The sequence below is a fragment of the Culex pipiens genome, chromosome 2 (assembly GCF_016801865.2).
Source record: "Culex pipiens pallens isolate TS chromosome 2, TS_CPP_V2, whole genome shotgun sequence".
Classification (NCBI taxonomy): domain Eukaryota; kingdom Metazoa; phylum Arthropoda; class Insecta; order Diptera; family Culicidae; genus Culex; species Culex pipiens.
This window is the reverse complement of record NC_068938.1, coordinates 45,010,389-45,031,392: the sequence shown is the minus strand read 5'-3', so window position 1 is coordinate 45,031,392 and position 21,004 is coordinate 45,010,389. Positions and strand designations below refer to the sequence as shown.

The window sequence follows — 21,004 nt, the reverse complement described above, 5'->3', positions numbered from 1 at the left end:
TTCTGGCGTGATGACAGCGACCCGCACCGTTCAACTTCCCGAACGCAACTCACTTTTGTTTCGTTATTCACATGAATATGCAAGTCAACATCGTAAAAAAATACCCACAGTTGGGTAGATTCCATCATTCGAGAAAAAAGTACAAACTTCACACCGCAAACGCATGGCCTTCAGAATTCATTCCATTGGTTAGATTGGTCGTTAACGGCTAAACAATCTGAATCACTTTACACGTTCAGTGGCTTGCTTCCCCCGCCAGATTTATGAATCATCTTCTCGCGCCTTGACTCCGGCAGCAATCTTCTCGGGTACGCACCAGGTCGACGATGACGAGTCATGCTAGTTGAGTGCAATTGTACTTAATTTACATAAGCTACAAGTTTCATGTGTGGTTATCAGAAAACGTTTTCGAGGAGATCTTGGAAGAAAACTTTATCTGAAGATGTTGTTCAAAACAAATCAGATTCTAAATGACAAAAAGCTTCGAATATTTATAAGATCGACAACAATTCTTCAACAGAAATATCCTTATAAGAGCAGTTCTCTACGGAATCGGTCTTTTTTCTTTAATTTTAATTTTTGTATTCTTTAATCCGGCTGAAACTTTTTTGGTGCCTTCGGTATGCCCAAAGAAGCCATTTTGCATCATTAGTTTGTCCATATAATTTTCCATACAAATTTGGCAGCTGTTCATACAAAAATGATACGTGAAAATTCAAAAATCTGTATCTTTTGAATGAATTTTTTGATCAAGTTGGTGTCTTCGGCAAAGTTGTAGGTATGGATATGAACTACACTGAAAAAAATGCTACACGGTAAAAAAAAATTTGGTGATTTTTTATTTAACTTTTTGTCACTAAAACTTGATTTGCAAAAAAACACTATTTTTAATTTTTTTCATTTTTTGATATGTTTTAGAGGACATAAAATGCCAACTTTCAGAAATTTCCAGAATGGGCAAAAAATCTTTGAACGAGTTATGATTTTTTGAATCAATACTGATTTTTTCAAAAAATCGAAATATCGGTCGCAAAAATTTTTCAACTTCATTTTTCGATGTAAAATCGAATTTGCAATCAAAAAGTACTTTAGTGAAATTTTGATAAAGTGCACCGTTTTCAAGTTATAGCCATTTTTAGGTAACTTTTTTGAAAATTGTCGCAGTTTTTTCATTTTTTAATTGGAGGAGCGTTAAAAACAAGGCAGAGTTTATACAAAGTTATTGATTGACTTTACCGTAAACCGGGGTGACTTTGATAGGATTTCAATTTGTTTTCAGAATATTTTCCAACAGGTAAGGTTTTTCTCAAGATAATTATTTTTAAAACATGTACTGGGGTAGACTACACAAAGTCCATGCACTATTTCGGAAAAAAAAGTTTTTTCAATAATGTATAGAAAAAAAGTTACGTTAAAAATTCTTAGTTTTTATTCCGGGGTGACTTTGATAGTCATAGTTTTTCTTGTTTAAATCATATTTAAGAGGTTCAAACTTTATTTGTACGCTAAATGTACCATCACTAAAGTAGCTGATATAGTTTTTAAGAAAAAAAAAATCAATGTTTATATTAAGTTAACTAAGTGTATAAGCTTTTTAGCAAAATACATATAAATTTTAGGTAAAATTGTTAAAAAGTCGGAATTTTGCCTGAAATTTGTTAAAACTAGTATTGTTTGTAAAATTATCGATTTATATTGCATTTTATACTGAATTCGATGCACGAATAACAAGTTTTCACATTTTCATGAAATTTGTTCAACTGAAATTGCCTTTAAATATTGAGATTTTTTTAAAATTATGTTTCAAAAACACATATTATTTATTATTTAAACACTTTTTTAACCTTCCCCTAGTGAAAAATTGTTCAAATAATCCGAAAATGCATTCCGTTTTCCGATTAAAAATCATTTTCATTGAGAAAATCATGACACTTTGAAAGGTTTAAAATAATGACTTTCATCAACATTTTCTTAACTATAGTTAACTAACTTTTTAAACTTGTCAACATTTTATGAAAAGTTCTTCTTAAGGTACTTTGAACACTTCTCTACCACGGTCAGTATGTTTCTAAACCATCCCTTACGTATTTTAATTGTACTCTTCATTTTGCGGAAAAATCGCAAACCTATCAAAGTCACCCCGGCTATCAAAGTCACCCCGTTTTACGGTATTTTAAATTGGTATTTTGGCGTCTGGCAGTCTGCAGTAACTATTACAAATATTTGGTATTTTTTTTATTAAATAGAGGATCATATAACGAAGGCAAAATAGTAGTTTATGCAACAAGTTGCAAAAAGAGGATTTTTTCAGCACGAGTCGTACATTTATCCAACGAGGTTCACCGAGTTGGATAAATACGAAGAGTGCTGAAAAAATTAAGTTTTGCAACGAGTTCCATACAACATGTTTTGCAATTCCGAAAAACATCCATTAAGTGCAATTTTAAGTCAAATTTTCATGTATTTTGACAAAAAAAATGCTGAAAAGTGTTACTTTTCGAAACAAGTGCTGAAAAGTTCAACTTTTCAGCACCCATTTCAGTGCTGAAAAATAGAACTTTTCAGCGTTTATTTTGAAAAGTGTTGCTATTCGATTCTGTTATTTTTGGTACAGAAAAGTAGGCTATTTCGTCTTTCAAGAATGACAGGAAAAGTAAGTAGTTTAACGACGGAATTGCAAAAATAAGCTTTTTTCAGCATGAAAAACAGGCTTCCCGAGTTAGATAAATACGACGAGTGCTAAAAAAACGAACTTTTCAGCGAGCTACATTCACCCTTAAATAAACGACCTTTAGAACTTCCGTAGTAACTTTTCAAAAGGGCGAAACCTTGTTTGTAAACAAACAATCTTGCTCTAGTGACAGTTCACGTTGAGTAAGAGACAATAACAATTTTGAAAGGTCACATTTTAATTATTTTCTTCATACCAAGGTTTACGATTATGCTTGTGTCACCATGAGGTCGCTGCTTTTTTTTTCTTCAAGTATTTGTTTTTATTTAGAAACATTAGAAAGTAGCTCACACATAAACCTCCTCATGGTTTAAATTCGCAGCCCATTTTGGGGTAGCTCACTGCCATGTTTACGATCTGTTTTCGCCCAAACCAACTGTTGTTTGAAGAAGCATTTATCTACCATAAACGAACTGCCAACTGAACCTCTAGACGTTTCTTGGAATTGGCCAAAGCGGTGCTAAAAATGGCGAGAAAAAAAAAAGTTTATTTTCCCCTCTATTTACTCGCCGCCTCGAGTTTATGTGCACCGAAAACGCGCGCGCTCTCGGTCAATCAATTTACGACTGGCAGCGAATTTTCTTTATCAACATGTCTCGAGTTTTTTTTGAAAAGGTCCTATAAACAAAATTTTCACTTTTTGCTTTTTGGGTGTTTTTGAATACCCCTGACTCAAGGCGGTTCTAAAAACACCCAAAAAGCAAAAATCAAAAATTTTGTTTATAGGACCTTTTCAAAAAAAACTCGAGATGTAAACAATTTCGAGCTGAGAGTCCTTCCATTGCATTCTGAAACGGTGCACAGCTGTTGTGCCGATTCGCGCTATAAACATTGCCATAATGGCGGCGGCGAGCTGTCAAACCGAACATGGGTCGCCTAAAACAACAACACACACCTGATTCCTCGCTAAGAACTTTCAAAAACATCGTAAAATCGGAAACGCGTGAATTAAACTTACGCATGACGGGGGTTGTTGTATTTCTTTTTTTTAGTTTCTTTTGCCGCCTTCTCGAAGCTTCGCGTTGGAATGTTGTTTTTGTTTTGAATGGTTTCCTTCTCTCTCTCTCTCTCGTTCTCTTTGGGTGGTGGTGAGTACGGAACTATTTTGACTTGTAGTTATATTGTTGAGAAGGTTCGCTGGTTCTGCCTGCACGGAAAGGAGTTCCATCTAAAATTTAACAATTCAAATTAGCTGGCTTCACATTGGTGAAACAGTGATTTTTTTGGTTGAATCAGCTAAAATTTCAGCTAAATTTACCAATCTGGGATTGGTGAAATAGCTAACCCTGATTGCTGATTTGCTTTCCAAAACTGACAGCCCAAACCAAAATGACAGGAGAGATTTTACCAAAAATAATGGTGTTTCAGCACAATTTTGCGTAAAATTACCAAAAAAACTAGCTGGAACCGGCAGCATGGATTTTTGACAGATCATCAGTTCGAGAACAAAACAAAGCAACGTCCTGTGTCGTGTTCGATCCTGTTTGAGCCGCTCAGTTCGTGAAGTTTTTTTTTTGATGATTATGTGTGTTGTTTGAGTGCAAGTGCAAAAGGTGATAGAATGTGTTGTGTGAGTGAATAAATTAAAAGCCAGGAAGATTTTCTGCGGATCGGCACCTGAAGGAATGTTTCAGTTGATAAGGTGAGAAGTTTTTTGTGTTGAGGGAAAGTGGTTAGAAGTTGAGCCTCTCGTTACTGTTTGGACGATGCGTAGGTAAAAAAATGTACTTAACATAAAGTGGGGGCATCCCTAAACCACGTGAAAACATTGGCAGGGGAAAGGGGAGACTGGCAATTGTCCACACTCTACTTTTTTGTATGGACATCTGTCCACCTGGAGGGGCGGCTGGTACAGAATGTCTAGACATAGATTGGCCGATGTTTGACAATTCCGAACAAATAGGGCACCTAACGCCTTTAAAGCACATCAAAAAATAGTGTTAAATATTGTTAGAAACGAAGTTAAATGAAGTTCAATTAAGTTAAATTTAGTGAAATTAAGTTTAATCAATTTAAGTTTTATTAAATTAGTTAATTTTAGTTAAATTAAGAAGAGTTTATAAAAATAAGTTGAATTAAGCCAAAATTTAGTTTAATTCAGATAAATTCAGTTGAAAAAAGTTATTTTTAGTGTAATTTAGTTGAATTTGCCAAAAATTAGTTAAATTAAGTTGTGTTAAGTTAAATTTAGTAAAACTAATAAAATTAAGCAAAATTAAGAAAAATTAAGCAAAATTAAGTAAATTTAAGCAAAATTATGTAAAATTAAGTAAAATTAACTAAAATTAATTAAATTAAGTCAAATTAAGTAAAATTAAGTAAAATAAAGTAAAATAAAGTAAAATTAAGTAAAATTAAGTAAAATTAAGTAAAATTAAGAAAGATTAAGTAAAATTAAGTAAAACTAAGTAAAATCAAGTAAAATTAAGTAAAATTAAGTAAAATTAAGTAAAATTAAGTAAAATTAAGTAAAATTAAGTAAAATTAAGTAAAATTAAGTAAAATTAAGTAAAATTAAGTAAAATTAAGTAAAATTAAGTTGTGATAAGTTAAATTTTGTAAAATTAAAAAAAAATAAGTAAAATTAATAAATTAAATTTAAATTAAGCAAAATTAAATAAAATTAAGTGAAATTAAGTAAAATTAAGTAAAATTAAGTAAAATTAAGTAAAATTAAGTAAAATTAAGTAAAATAAAGTAAAATAAAGTAAAATTAAGTAAAATTAAGTAAAATTAAGTAAAATTAAGTAAAATTAAGAAAGATTAAGTAAAATTAAGTAAAACTAAGTAAAATCAAGTAAAATTAAGTAAAATTAAGTAAAATTAAGTAAAATTAAGTAAAATTAAGTAAAATTAAGTAAAATTAAGTAAAATTAAGTAAAATTAAGTAAAATTAAGTTGTGATAAGTTAAATTTTGTAAAATTAAAAAAAATTAAGTAAAATTAATAAATTAAATTTAAATTAAGCAAAATTAAATAAAATTAAGTGAAATTAAGTAAAATTAAGTAAAATTAAGTAAAATTAAGTAAAATTAAGTAAAATTAAGTAAAATTAAGTAAAATTAAGTAAAATTAAGTAAAATTAAGTAAAATTAAGTAAAATTAAGTAAAATTAAGTAAAATTAAGTAAAATTAAGTAAAATTAAGTAAAATTAAGTAAAATTAAGTAAAATTAAGTAAAATTAAGTAAAATTAAGTAAAATTAAGTAAAATTTAGTTAAATTTAGTAAAATTAAGTAAAATTAAGTAAAATTAAGTAAAATTAAGTAAAATTAAGTAAAATTAATTTGTATTTTTGTATTTTTGTATTTTTGTATTTTTGTATTTTTGTATTTTTGTATTTTTGTTTTTTTTGTATTTTTGTATTTTTGTATTTTTGTTTTTTTGTATTTTTGTATTTTTGTATTTTTGTATTTTTGTATTTTTGTATTTTTGTATTTTTGTATTTTTGTATTTTTGTATTTTTGTATTTTTGTATTTTTGTATTTTTGTATTTTTGTATTTTTGTATTTTTGTATTTTTGTATTTTTGTATTTTTGTATTTTTGTATTTTTGTATTTTTGTATTTTTGTATTTTTGTATTTTTGTATTTTTGTATTTTGTATTTTTGTATTTTTGTATTTTTGTATTTTTGTATTTTTGTATTTTTGTATTTTTGTATTTTTGTATTTTTGTATTTTTGTATTTTTGTATTTTTGTATTTTTGTATTTTTGTATTTTTGTATTTTTGTATTTTTGTATTTTTGTATTTTTGTATTTTTGTATTTTGTATTTTTGTATTTTTGTATTTTTGTATTTTTGTATTTTTGTATTTTTGTATTTTTGTATTTTTGTATTTTTGTATTTTTGTATTTTTGTATTTTTGTATTTTTGTATTTTTGTATTTTTGTATTTTTGTATTTTTGTATTTTTGTATTTTTGTATTTTTGTATTTTTGTATTTTTGTATTTTTGTATTTTTGTATTTTTGTATTTTTGTATTTTTGTATTTTTGTATTTTTGTATTTTTGTATTTTTGTATTTTTGTATTTTTGTATTTTTGTATTTTTGTATTTTTGTATTTTTGTATTTTTGTATTTTTGTATTTTTGTATTTTTGTATTTTTGTATTTTTGTATTTTTGTATTTTTGTATTTTTGTATTTTTGTATTTTTGTATTTTTGTATTTTTGTATTTTTGTATTTTTGTATTTTTGTATTTTTGTATTTTTGTATTTTTGTATTTTTGTATTTTTGTATTTTTGTATTTTTGTATTTTTGTATTTTTGTATTTTTGTATTTTTGTATTTTTGTATTTTTGTATTTTTGTATTTTTGTATTTTTGTATTTTTGTATTTTTGTATTTTTGTATTTTTGTATTTTTGTATTTTTGTATTTTTGTATTTTTGTATTTTTGTATTTTTGTATTTTTGTATTTTTGTATTTTTGTATTTTTGTATTTTTGTATTTTTGTATTTTTGTATTTTTGTATTTTTGTATTTTTGTATTTTTGTATTTTTGTATTTTTGTATTTTTGTATTTTTGTATTTTTGTATTTTTGTATTACTGTATTTATTTATTTTTTAATTTGTCAATAGAATAACAAAGCCGTACTATAAGGATGATCAACTAGAACATAGTTTAAAAAGCCTGGAAACTATTGAAACATCCAAAAAACTTTGCTGGACTACCAAAAAACGTACCAAGAATAGCGGAAAATCATGCTACACCAGCAAAAAGTCTTTTTGAAAATAAAAAACAACTTTACAGGCAGCAAGGGATTTTTAAAATGATTTCGAAATTTCCAGTTAAAACAGTCGAAAAATTAGCTGGACTTACCGAAAAACGAAGCAAGAACAAAAAAGAAAAGAGCCAAATCAGCCAAAAGGCTGGGTGAAGAATGCGTGCTTTGCAGGCAGCAACGGAGGCTTTTGAAAGAAAACTTGTAGAAATAGTGGAAAAATTAGCTATTCCAACCAAAACACCTACCAAGAATAGTGGCAAAGTTAGCTAAACTAGCTAAAAAGATGTGTGAAAATACCTGGCTTCGCAGCCATCAATGGAAAATTTTGAGAATGATTCCAAAAAAACTAGTTGAAACAGCCTAAAAACTTGCTGGGCTAACTATAAAACTTCCTAGAATACCATAAAATCTAGCTAAAATAGCTAACAGACCTTCTCAAAACATACAGCTTTTGAAACTGACAGCATTTTTCCAGCTTGCAAATTAGTAAAATTTACTAAAAATTTAGCTAGATTTATCATTTTTAGGACCTGGATCCAGCTGTCAAATCCAGGAATTTTTTTTAGGATTTCCAGCTAAAAAAATCGTGGTTGGAAAAACAACCAATTTTTTTAGGGTTTTTAACCGAAAATTAGTAAGATTCACGATAAACCTTCTTTCCGTGTGGGAACCCATCTAGTTTAGATTTTCCTTTGAATAAATTACAATAACCCCAAATGAGTTATTCACCCGTTTTATGGCATCCGTGCCATTATGGCTACCTGTCATCGCGCCCAGTCGAAACCACCGCTTACTTGGTTTTGCTCGGTCCGATTACTCATGCTCGCTCATCTCTCGCCGCTTCTTCGAGTTGTTTGAGCGGAATTGTCTACGTCATCAACGTTGTCTGTTTGTCGGTTGCTCTGTACCGACGACGAGCTCGACGGCCAAGACGCAATCAGTCGTAACCATTGCCTCGTCCGGAGCGGTAGCGCGGGCCCTTTCCGACTGTGACCGGCAAATTAATAATAGTTTATTTTTCTCGTTTGAAGCCCGTAATCATCGCTGCGGCCTGCTTTGTTGTGCTAATTATTCATGATCTTTATTTTTGTTTTGTATCATTGGTGAGATCAGTGTGTCGTGCTTGGACGATTTCGACTGATTGGAGTTCTGCGTACTTCCGGTTACCTCGAGAGCCGTTATAAGTCTTCGGAACCCGCTCGAACCGTGTTGTGAAACCTTCGACGGCCCTACGTCAGGTTGGGTCATTGATCAGAGCAAGGTATCGAGTTTCGTCTTCACAGCTTGCTTTGGTCTGTTGTAGTCTGTGTAGCTGTGCGCAAAGGAAAGTAAAGTGCAACGAACGCTGAAGTAAAGTAAAGCAAAGCAAGCCGTGCAGAGCGATCGTGCGAATGCCTACTTGGAGCTAACGAGTCAAAAAGAAGCACTCAAAGTGCGTGTCTGCGGAATTCGGGAAAGGTAGCCGACGCGGACTGACGGACGGCCTTTAGTGGAATTAGTGGAATTGAGTCAGCCGCTCTATGTTTGAAAGCTGCCAGTGTTCAATTTGATGATTCACAGAACCAAACGAGGCAAGTCAGTGCAGCAAGCGAGCATTTGAGGGATTCACGCGGACTGCTGGGTTGTGAAATCACGAAACACGAAGAATGTCCATCAACTATGTGTACAAAGTGAAGAAAGGAATACACAAAGTGATCTACGACAAGCTGTACTTCAACTGTTCCACGTTCAGAAAGATGCATTACGAAGTGAGTATTATAAGCGATGATTACGCAAAAGGACCCTCGATTTCCTGGGTGGTGAATAAAGGGAAATATAAAAACGATCAAGACTGATCAGCAGCAAAAACCGCACAATGAGTATCGGGTTCTAAAAATAAAAAAAGTCCAACGTAGAAAAACTTGGCTCAGTAGATTAGCTGCGGCGGAGATCGTCAGACACAGTTGTGTTTTGAGAAGAAGGGACGGACTATAGAATCTGTTGGCATCGGTCGGCGAGACACACTTCAGCTCCGCTTGATGAAACGAATTAGAGGTGGATAATGTAAGGGCCCTCACCGTTGGGAGCAGGTTTTTTTGGTTGGTGGGACTAGAACTGGATTTATAGACGCAATAAATTTAGAGATGTGGTGTGCGTGGTATTTCAGGAATGTGAGGATGAAACGAGTTTTGAAATCGAAAAATGTCGCTGAAGAATACAGTGGACTCTCTCTGTTTCAATATTGAAGAAACCGTCGAGAGCGGGAGATATCAAATGATAGAACGAAAAAATCAAAGCATGAACTCTGCAGTTCTTTTGTTTAGTCCTGATTTAAGAATTTAAGAATTTAAGAATTGAAGAATTGAAGAATTTAAGAATTTAAGAATTTAAGAATTTAAGAATTTAAGAATTTAAGAATTTAAGAATTTAAGAATTTAAGAATTTAAGAATTTAAGAATTTAAGAATTTAAGAATTTAAGAATTTAAGAATTTAAGAATTTAAGGATTTAAGAATTTAAGAATTTAAGAATTTAAGAATTTAAGAATTTAAGAATTTAAGAATTTAAGAATTTAAGAATTTAAGAATTTAAGAATTTAAGAATTTAAGAATTTAAGAATTTAAGAATTTAAGAATTTAGGAATTAAGAATTTAAGAATTTAAGAATTTAAGAATTTTAGAATTTAAGAATTTAAGAATTTAAGAATTTAAGAATTTAAGAGTTTAAGAATTTAAGAATTTAAGACTAAAGAAATCCATCGAAAAGAGGGAATATCAAGAAATTGGAGATTTACAATCGAAGTGCCAACAGAATTTTCATGTCTAGAGAAAAAACTTTTTGATAATTTAACTAAAAACAAACTCTCCAACGACTTGCCACTAATCACCGCTCCCAACCCCCCTTCTTCAACCAGCTGACAAATTGCAACCTCGCGAGAATCGGCTGACGGTGTTACGTAAACAAAACACAACACAGTGCACTGTGTTACGGAAAGTTCTTGGCAAGCGCGCCACAGTTCGCCGCCTCAGTTTAGCACGTCCGCCGGGCTTTGTTTATACCGGGAGCAGCATAAACTAACACGTGACTCGGACGTAAACCGGCACCCACGCACCTCCGTCGGAGGCCAAGCGTTTACACTCGCGAGAACGTTTGAGAAGTTTTCCCCCGTTCTGGCTTTTACAAAGTTTATGGCGGGTTGTGTGCGCTGTGAATGTAGCAATAATTTAGTAGTTTGGACTTTCTAGCTGATTGGTGTGGTTTCGTACAAGGATTTTGAAAGTTGGCTAACTTATCATTTACTCATGATTACAGTGATCATATTCTCTGAAGTCAGTCCTTTGATTCAGCGTGCACAAACGTCAAAAGTTTAAAAGTCAACGCCATTATGGCATAATGACGTTAGGAGAATGACAGTAATCAATGCTGATATGGCGTAACGTAAACAAATGCAGGAAGTGCATGAATCGATCACTAAGTGATCGAGTCTTGACGGGTAATTACCATTACAGTGATAATACTGACACATAAAAAAGCGCAACCAAAGGCGTTAAATCGCACTGTGAATCCATAAAACACTGCCACCTAGTACTGACCTCCGTTATGGCAGCAGCAGCCGTCCGTCATCGGTGTAAAAGACATGATAATAACAAGACGCGGTGCAGCCGTACCCGTGGCACACACATAAGAAGGGTTTACATTATACTCGCTGATTGGCGAGATGATTCTATAAAAAGAGTGAAAATGTAAAGAGAGATAGTGTCTCTCAATTGTACCGGCACAAGCCATGCATGATGGCGGCGGAATATGATTACAAGTCTAGTAAAAATATGCGGAAGGTTAACCCCGTTGAATAAACAGTTTGTTTTTTGCTTTACAAGATCAGTGGTGCCGTCTTGGGCGTTTTTTTTGGCATGGTTGCCAATAAAACAAATTATTAAGATTGCATACTTCAAAAGATTGAAGGTCAACTTAAATATCTTTGGATTACATTAGAAGCTTCCTACTAAAACACAAGTACAAACGGCGTTACCTTCAGTTGACATTCTGTTTACTTAAAGCTTTAAAGTACTGGGATGGGCTCCGTCTCTGTCACTAGCGCCGAGAAGCGTTTCGCGTCTTGTTTACGACCCAGCTGGGATTGGTCTCTCGAGGGCCGTGTAATGTAAACACATCCGCTGTATACATTTTCCCTTAAGATGGCGCAGCGACGACCGGTGAAAATGTGTAGGGCAAATATTTTGCCCGTCCGGCGCAATTTGCATGCGCGCTCGACAACGACAATGACTTACCCAGACACAAACCGGGTGGTGTTGTTCAGCGTTCCAGAAGGTTCGCCGTAAACTTGAAGGATAAATTGATCCAAAAAGATAACAAACGCTTGACGTTGCCAGTGCCATAATGGCGGCGGTTGCCATAAAAAGTTGTTTTTGGAAAGTGTTCCCAGCAAAGTTTCAAAGTGTTCGTATATCTTGAAAATCTTATCACAACACAAGTTTCGTCACGCGTATAAGTGTTTATCAATGTCGGCGCGCTATCTTAACCCAACTAAATCTTGGTGAAACCCAAAACAATCGCGCACCGCGGCGATAAGCGCAACTTTGCCGCATGTAACGTGTAACGCCATTTGTATTTGTGACAGTGATTTATCTGGGCTTATTTTTAGGCATCTAAACGTTACTTCACACCACATGCAAACGGGGAAGTGTTAATTTCATATCGCGTTTTACACGGACTTACGAGACTAGTGTCAGGATTGCTGCAGTCGCATTCGGTACTTTTGCGCGGACGGTTGTGAGTTTCCGTTGCGGGTTTCCGGCGAGTGTTGTTTTGTCACGTTTTTACTCGGAATGAAGTTAACGTTTCGGTACTACCGACCTTTCGGTATTCCGTACAACCTGCTGAACTACGTTTTGTGCAAGGCTAGTATTTTTCAAGTTTAGGATTTAAGCGGTATACGCACTTCGGAAGGAACCGGTCAAGAAAAAAAATCAAATGGGCAGCAGCGGCAGCGCAAGCAAGTCAGAGAGGGTGAAGAAAAGCCCCAAGAAATCGCTCCCTCTCCTTTGTTCTGCTGTTCGTAAACCTGTTTCTTGACCCCTTTCCTTCCGATCTGCATACTAGCCTTTAGGAATTAATTTCAGAATTTGCGCTGATTAAAAAAAATATCTGAACTTTGCTATTTTCTTTTTTGTTTAAAAACGATTACAAATCAAGAGTTTTTTATAAGGTCTTATGAACAAAATTTAATTTTTTTTGCTTTTTGGGTTTTTTAGAACCTCCTTAAGTCAAGGGTATTTAAAAACACCCAGAACCCAGAAATGACGTGTAGGCCATATCCTTGCGAAAAAAATTGGTATACAGTCCAGACTTTTTTTTCGTATTTCCTTATTTTTACAACAAATTCAAATTCTGCGACCCCATTTTAGTCAAATGTAAACGGTAGATTGCCTTAAAAATTACCAAATGTATTTCTCAATATTTAATCACCGCAAACTTGGATTTAACAAATCGGAATAACTTTGTAGTAGTCTAGGGGTCATACTTAAACTCGATAATAAAAAACATGTTTACGTGATCCGATTATCCGAAGTGATTTTTTACGAGGCCTCCGGATAATCGAGTCTGGACTGTTAAAAAAAATTGAAATTTCGATCTCTCTAAAGCACTGTACGGTCCATCTGGAAACATTTTTTTCAGAAATATGCCTAAAACTTCCTAACCTTTAAGGCCTGTAAACTCGTGCTGATAAAATCTTCTTTTTGCAACATGTTGCTATTTCAGCATCCGTACGAAACTATTGGCACTACGCCCCCCGGGGCATGGCCTTCCTCTAACGTGGGATTTCTGCTCCAGCGCCTCTGACGAGACAGGAGAAACCGGGACCGACGTTTTACTTCACCATCCGATAGAAGCTCAGTGGATAAGGCGGGAATCGAACCCGCGTCTCATAGCATCATCGGGATCGGCAGCCGAAGCCGCTACCCCTGCGCCACGAGACCCACCACAGCATCCGTATGAGTGCTTAAAAGTTCAACTTTTTCGCACTTTTACCGAAAGTGACACTTTTTGACACTGTTTTGGAGTTTAAATTTAAAATTGATTGAACGAATTTAAAAGATATTTACATTTGTTTATCTGTGGTTTCATCATATCAAATTAACCTTCGACGGATCTACGAGTATTTATTTAGGGTTTTCCTTGAAAACGTCTTATGTTTTAGCTGAAATTCATCGCAGAGTTTTATGTTAGATCATGTGACATGGCGAGAAAAATTTATTCAATATTTAAGTAAATATTTATTAAACCGTTAGCGCGGTATAGAAAATCTGTTTAGGGCAATCAATTGTACTTGTGTACTTTTTCGAAACTAACTAATCAAACATAACAATATTTGTACAACTACATTACAAGATACAAGATTCAGCTTAACAAACAAGATACTGTCGACCTTCTGGTTATCAATATAGAAGGGGCCATCGAGGAAGAGAAGCACCTGTTTACAAAGCGAGTTGATTTGTATTCTATCCAGCTATTGGAGAGAATCATTGCTAAGTCCAGCTAACAAAACAAATGGTTGTCAACATTCCTTCAAAGCTCCGCCCGCTTTTTGAAGCAAATATCCATCGTGCTAAGGAGGATATCGAGGAAACAAGAACATCGAGCATAGTGACTAATGATCATGCAGTTTTAAGGGATTTATGTTTAAATATTTTGTTTTGTATAGGCCATGTATCATAACTGATTTTTTATTATTTCACTAAATTAAATAATGCTTAATAGTGGCAGGCGAACTTGGTTATTGTTTTGGAAAAATCCGAGTTTTTTTTTAAAGGTATAATCCTATATATGAAAGACAATAGTTTTGAGTTGAAATCAAGAAATAAAGCTGGTACAAAAACTTTTATAAAATATTTGCTACAGCCTTATGCTTTTACTGAAAATTTGCAAAATATCAATGAATTTATTAAAAAAAAAATACCTAAACTTTTACGACTTTTTCAGAGCTGTGCTTTGGTTGCAAAATTCACAATTTGCAAAAAGTCCAAAAGTGCCTTATTTGATTAAAATACAGAAAAATACATTTATTTTAAATAGTTGACAGTTAAAATACTGGCAGTCGCATACGTGTACTTTGTACACACTTTGTAGGAGAACTTGGATGAAACGCCAAAACACGCTACTTCCGTAAGGGTATCTTCAAAATTACGGGAATTTGGAATAAGAGCAACTTCCTTGGTTGCAAATTAGTTCGCAACACTTTTGGTAAGAATCTTGCTTGTCCACTTTTTACTCAGTAATTTAGGCCATTACCCGATTTTATTTGAGATTTTTCCTCCCTCCCTCCCTTCAAAAATTCCTCAAGAAATCAGGAGCCAGAAGATTAACCTTTCGGAAGTCGCGTGTTTTGGCGTTTCATACAAGTATTCTTACAAAGTCGGTACAAAGTACACGTAGGCGACAGCCGGCAGGATACGTCTATAAAAAATATCTATAAAAAAAATCTTGATGCAAAAGCCCTGGTTGATGTGCTCCGTTAATATTTAAAACCGGCAAAAATTGATGGACATAGGACCAAAACCTTAACCTGAACTTTTCAGCACCCAAATGATTGCTTTTTCGAACTTTTCAGCACTGTTTTTTTTTTTTGATGATAGTAATATGCGTTTGAAGCTGTATATGCACGTCGGAAGGAACCGGTCAAGAAAAAAATCAAATGGGCAGCAGCGGCGGCGAGAGCAAGCCAGAGAGGGTGAAGAAATGCCCCAAGAAATCGCTCCCTCTCCTTTGTTCTGCTGTTCGTAATGCTGTTTCTTGACCCCTTTCCTTCCGAACGCCGAACTAGCCTTGAAATTTTAAGAATGCCGAAAAAAAGAAATGCGCTTGTTAAAAATGAAAAAAAAAAACAATAATACGGACAGTAAAAACAAATTGTCAGCCATAATAACATTTGCCATCATAATTTACTTTATAACAGGGGCGGCGATAAACTAACCGAAACTTCACACAACCCTTCCACCAATCCAGTGTTATCAAGTGGCTTTTTTGGTTACATTGATTCATCATCATCAAAGCCGCTTATCTCACGTGTGTTTCTCCGTGCCTGCCACTCAATTATTAAGTGTGACAAATAGATTCGACCTTTCATTGTTGAACACTCGGTCTTAAGAGCGCTTGTATTACACGAAAGATTCTCAATAGGGCGTCGCAACCGCTCAAGTTGGACTCTTCACTTGCTGTTTACCTGATTTTCAAAACTTGTGATATCAGACAGACTACATTTGCGTAACAGATCCCTAGTACGGCGATTCTTGCACCTTCACACTGGTGTGATAACAAAGCCCTCCTCCCTCTGCTGACGAAATCAGAGTGTAAAAACAACTTTAGCGCAGATCGGTCGGCTTTGATCTCGTTGTCTGTGACGGAAATTGTAAAACATAAGAAAACTGTAAACGAGGTGCAAGGTGCATTTCACTAATGAAATTGCACACATTTTCAACGATAAGAACGATAATTATCGAGAGGGAGTCACGCGAAGGGAATATAAAGCAGCCATTATGGCGATGCGTCAAGCTCGCGTAGCGTAGCGACTTTATAGCAGTTGATTTTTATGGCATCGCCTCGACCTTGCTCCGGAAAATTTGGTGATCAGTCACACGTGAACGTAAACATGTATGAATAATTGAATTTAATTTAAAGAGTCACGCGAGCTTCTTGTCATGCTTCAGTTGAGAATAACTCATGAAAGATAACATTAAAAAAATACAGAAAATTAAACTATAATTTTGTAAATCACCTGCAAAGTGCTGTCTAGGGATGGTACAATGTCTCGCGCAATGGTTTGCACAATTAATTTACGACCACCCTTCAACCCTAGTCTCAAAACAAGAACAAAAAAGTGCCATTTTAACGAGCTCTTAAACGAAAAGTATCGCCTTGTGCCAATAAATAACAATTTCCAGCGGCTGGAGAGTCATCGCGCGCCTTGCGGTTTTCGTGTGGGGTGCGCGCAAAATTGTTTGCAATCAATTTCAATCGCGCGCGCAAGGAATGCTGTATCTGGAAGGTGCGCGCCTTATCAGTTCGCGTTGATAACGTGTGTGTGAAAGTCAGTAAAACGGAGATGCATTTTCCGTTTGAACGAAGACGTCAACTAGTCATAACGCGAGAATGTTTCTTTAGTCTGGAGAGTTTGCTGCTTAAATTGAATAATTTTGCCTTGACGGACAAATCACGTGGCTTTGGGTAATCTCCGTTGGTGGCCTTAGTCGTGTTTGATGGAACTTACTAAACCTTGATATTTTTTGAACTTTGTGCGATGGATGCGTGCGAATCAAAAGATAACATAAATATTCACAACCGTTTACGTTTAGAGTTTGTTTGCTGATTACCGCAGCGTTCAAACGCTGCTACCTTAATCCTCAAAAAAGTGTTGATAAGAAATGGGCCACTTTTCCATTCCGTGAGTCACAAATGACTCACCTCCAACAGACGAAACAATTTCTCTTCAAGATTAGTGAATATATTAAGTTCTAGAACAGACAACGCATTCAACACGATTTACGATTATTCAGATTAAAAAAACAAACTTACAGCACATCAATGTCGCCCAGGATGGGCTGGAACAGACTGGCCGGCAGCGGAACATGCACCGGATAGGCTTCCACCTCCTCCTCCGAGCCACCATTTTCCTTCGAATGCTCCGGCGTCACCTGTTGGGCCTTCTTCTTGCGCGACTTCTTGGGCCCCGCCGGCTTCCGGCGGGTTGCTGCTGCGGGCACCTGAATCCCGCCGTACTCGTCAACGGTGGCGACCGCGCCCGAGTGCCGCACCCGGATGTGCTTCTCGCGGTCTCCCCGCTGCCGGAAGGTCTTCTCGCAGTGCGGGCAAGCGTACGGCTTTTCACCTGAGACAACGAAGTTTTTTATTTTGGGATTTGTTCTAGAAGATTAAGTCTTACAAACCTGAATGGATCCGCTGGTGGTTCTTGAGGGCGTCGGCGCGGTAGAACCGCTTGCCGCACTCGTCGCACCCGTAACGGCGCTCGCCGCGGTGGATCAACCGGTGCTGGTAGTAAACGGACCCGGTCAGGAAGCGCTTGTCGCACAACTCGCAGTGATACGGACGCTCTCCGGTGTGGCACTTGCGAATGTGGTCCTTCAGGTCGGGCCGGATCGTGAAGCTGCGGTTGCAGCCCACCTCGGGACACTTGAAGGGTCGAACGCCGTTGTGGAAGCGCAAGTGCTGCCAAAGATGGCTGGACTGGGTGTACGTCTTGCCGCACAGCTCGCACAAGTACGGACGGGTCGTGGACGAATCCGGCGGACTGTTGGGCGCAGCGATTGCCGTGGAAGAGGCCGTTTTTCCCGACGGTTGACGACGACCTAGCGTGGTTGGCTTCTTCGGAGTGTGAACTTCGGTGTGATGCGATATCAGCATGTCCGCGTTGTCGAACGTCACCGGGCAAAGTTCGCACCCGACGCGGACCATTTCCGACGCGTCGTGTTCGTCCACCCTCGAGAGCCGCGGGAACAGGTGGAAGCTCGCGTAACGATGCTCGTACAGCGCTAGCAGCGTCTCAAACTGCTGATCGCAAACGTTGCACACGAAGAACCGGGAAAGTGCCGCAAACTGCTCGCTCCAGTGCTCCCGGAAGACGCACTCGTTGTACCGGTGAAACAGCGTGTCCTTCACCGACGGAATCTTGATCTCGCACAACGTACACTCGTACCCGACCAACGGGTCATGCAGCGCCTCGTGCCGGAACAACGCCGGCAGGTCGGAAAAGTACTTCTCGCAAAACTCGCACTGAAACACGGTCGTCAGGATCACAATCCGGGTGGCCTTCTTCAAGCAGAACCGCTCCTCGCTTATGTAAGTCCCTTCCGGCCGCTCAATTTCTCCCTCCCAGTCGGTCTTCTCCAAGTGCTCCATAAGCTTGTCAACCGAAACGAAAATCATCCCGCACGGCAGACACTTGAGGCAAACCTTGAACGGCTCCCGCGGACCTTCCACCGGTTCCAGCGATTGACCCGGATGACAGTTGGCGAGGTGCTTCATCAACCCGGAAACGTGCACAAACTTGCGCTCGCAGTGGGTGCACTTGTGGCGTTCCTTCAAATCCTCCTTGACAGCTTTTTTACGCTTCCCGGAAGCGGTTCCATCCCCTTCCAATTTCCCCTTCCGCTTGGTCAGCTTGCGCCACTGCTGGATGTTATCCTCGAGCTGCTGGAAGCAGGCGTGCCCATCTAGCAAACATCCGGCTCCGGAAGGAGCCGGGGACGCGTCGTCCACGCCCAACGACGGTTCGATCCGGTTCCCCTGCTCGTCGTACTCGCACACATGCTCCTCGAACTGGTCCGGCGTAAAGATCGTGTCGCAGTTTGCGCACTTGATGTGGCAACCATCCGGAGCGTCTCCTGGCAGAAAAAATCTTCCAATCAAAGAAATCCCAAATTCGCCGAGAAAACTTACCCGGTTGCTGTTCCTGTTGCTGGTCGGAAAAGTCGGTTGCGCAATTTTCACCCTTCGCAATCAGCTGATCGGCAGTCTCAGCAGCCATTTTCACCGGCTCCATTCCCGTGGAGAGTGCGTGCGGAAGTGGCAGCAGCAGGCCGAGCAAGCCAAGCCAAAGGCGTTCGCTGGTGGCGGCCTCGTGGAAGGTTGCCATGGATACCGAAGCCGGTCAAGGATGGGCTGAAGTTTGGGGGGCGATTGAAATGGCTTGCTGTGATGGTGGTCAAGTTCGTGGAGCGAAGTTTTGGCGCGCCCGCGCGCGATTTGTAAACAACGATGCCAGATTATTTTACGGGAGATCTGTATTTTCTTAAAAATAAATCTGTATTTTATCCAAGATTTTATCTTATGGTACGTTCGTTTGATGGCTAGTTCCACACTGAGTGCCGCACTCAGAGCTGTCAAAGTGTTTGTTTGAAGAAACTCGCGCTAGTTCCGCACGAGTTTCGCCGCCATCTTGAAACTGAAACTCTAGTGCCGCACTCGATATTTTTTCAGTTTCATGCGAGTTCCACGCACACTGAAAAATGACGTTCGATTGAACCAGAACTGGCACCGACGAGTGCGGCACTCAGTGCCGCACCGGCTGTTCAAACGAACGTACCATTAATCATCTCGAATTTTTTTCTTAAAAGATTTTTCTTAAAAGCGGTACAGCTGTACGCAGCTGAAAAGGAACAGAAACGGAATTGACATTAAAAACGACGTTTCATTGCCAAATAGGCCTATTTGTATGTACAATATTATTCAGAATATTTAGAACACTGAAATGCTGAAGGAACGGATTTTGTTCTATTGCTCAGAATGAAGTCAAGCAGAGAAAAAGCTAAGTTCAGTTAAGTTCTTGACAAAAAAAAATTGGATCATGAATTTTTAAAAATTCAAACTTAAAATTAAATATATTAGTAGCTTCAAACATTTATTAATTTAAAAAATGTTAGAAATTTAATAAAAAATATCCAAAAATTTAAATTCAAAAGGTTGCAATAAATCAAAAACTGAAGAGTTCAAAAAAGTTAAAATCAGAAAATTAAAGAAAAATCTCGAAAATTAAAAAAATTAAATCCCAAAATTCTATTTAAATTTGAAAAAATAAATAATAAATAAATTTTGAAAATTTAATTCCGAAATCAACAAATTTCGAGATTTCAAAAATCCTAAAATTTAAAAATTAAAAATTCCAAAAAAAATTAGAAGAAAAAATCAAAGATTGGAAAAGAATGATAATTGGATTATTTTTTTCAATCTGACGATCAAAAATTTGGTGTGGTGTGGTGAAGATGAAGGTGTGAAATGGATATACTCAATGTTTATATTTGTTTAAAGGACCTAGGTAATCCAGGAAAAAAGTTCAGAAATAAATAAAAGCCCAAAAATTAAAAAAAAAACATTAATTTAAAAATGAAAAATAAATTTATGAAAAAGATTAAAATTCAAAAAATTGAAAATTTAACAATCAAGATTTTTTTTTGAAAATGACAAAGAGTAAAAAATTTTATAATTCGGGGATTTTAAAAATTTACTCGATTTATCCGACTTCCTTGCCAAAATTTCACTCCGGCTCATCTTATCACGAAATTTTTATTTTTCTTTGAATTTAAGTCTCTACCCTAAATATGACTCCAAAAATGCTCCAAAGCTATCTCATTTTCTTCAATTTAAAATGGCGTTTAAGAATTTGAAAATTCGCAATTCGCAATTTTCAGTGTAAGAACGGGCCTTGACCGATCTTATGCACCAGGTTCCCGACGAACACGCACTGCCCTTACACCTACATCTCACCCTTGCTCTGAGTCAGTACGAGCAACACGCTAGAACACGCTTTGAGTGTTCGTGCCAGGCATGCGCACCTTCTTTTCCGGTTACGCATTTTAACTCGGCCGGGGGTGGTACATTACGTAGGGTTTGATGTAAGTATAAGCGCCTAATCATTTATAGTGTGCCTATCAATTTTCATTAAAGCAAAAACTGTGTTATTTTTAGTTTGAATTCAAAAACCAGTTGTTATTTTACTGTGTATTGTTTTCTCCTGAAATCTTTCCTAGTGTTGAGTCGTGTTTA

At 36.4% G+C, this 21,004-nt stretch overlaps 1 protein-coding gene across 3 annotated transcripts in view; it reads left to right on the top strand.

The window, feature by feature from the left end:
• LOC120423470 (phosphatidylcholine:ceramide cholinephosphotransferase 1-like) overlaps positions 1 to 21,004 on the top strand; it is a 35,984-nt gene that overhangs the window by 11,675 nt on the left and 3,305 nt on the right. Inside the window, exon 1 of one of the 3 annotated variants that reach the window (XM_039587296.2) lies at positions 8,388 to 9,199. The exons of 1 other annotated variant lie outside the window; for it this stretch is intronic. In XM_039587296.2, the coding sequence (XP_039443230.1) occupies positions 9,098 to 9,199 (102 nt within the window). In that variant the 5' untranslated portion in view covers positions 8,388 to 9,097. Of the gene's footprint in view, positions 1 to 8,387; positions 9,200 to 12,205; positions 12,349 to 21,004 lie in introns of those variants that run through there. One more of the 3 variants, XM_039587297.2, reaches the window with a different exon arrangement.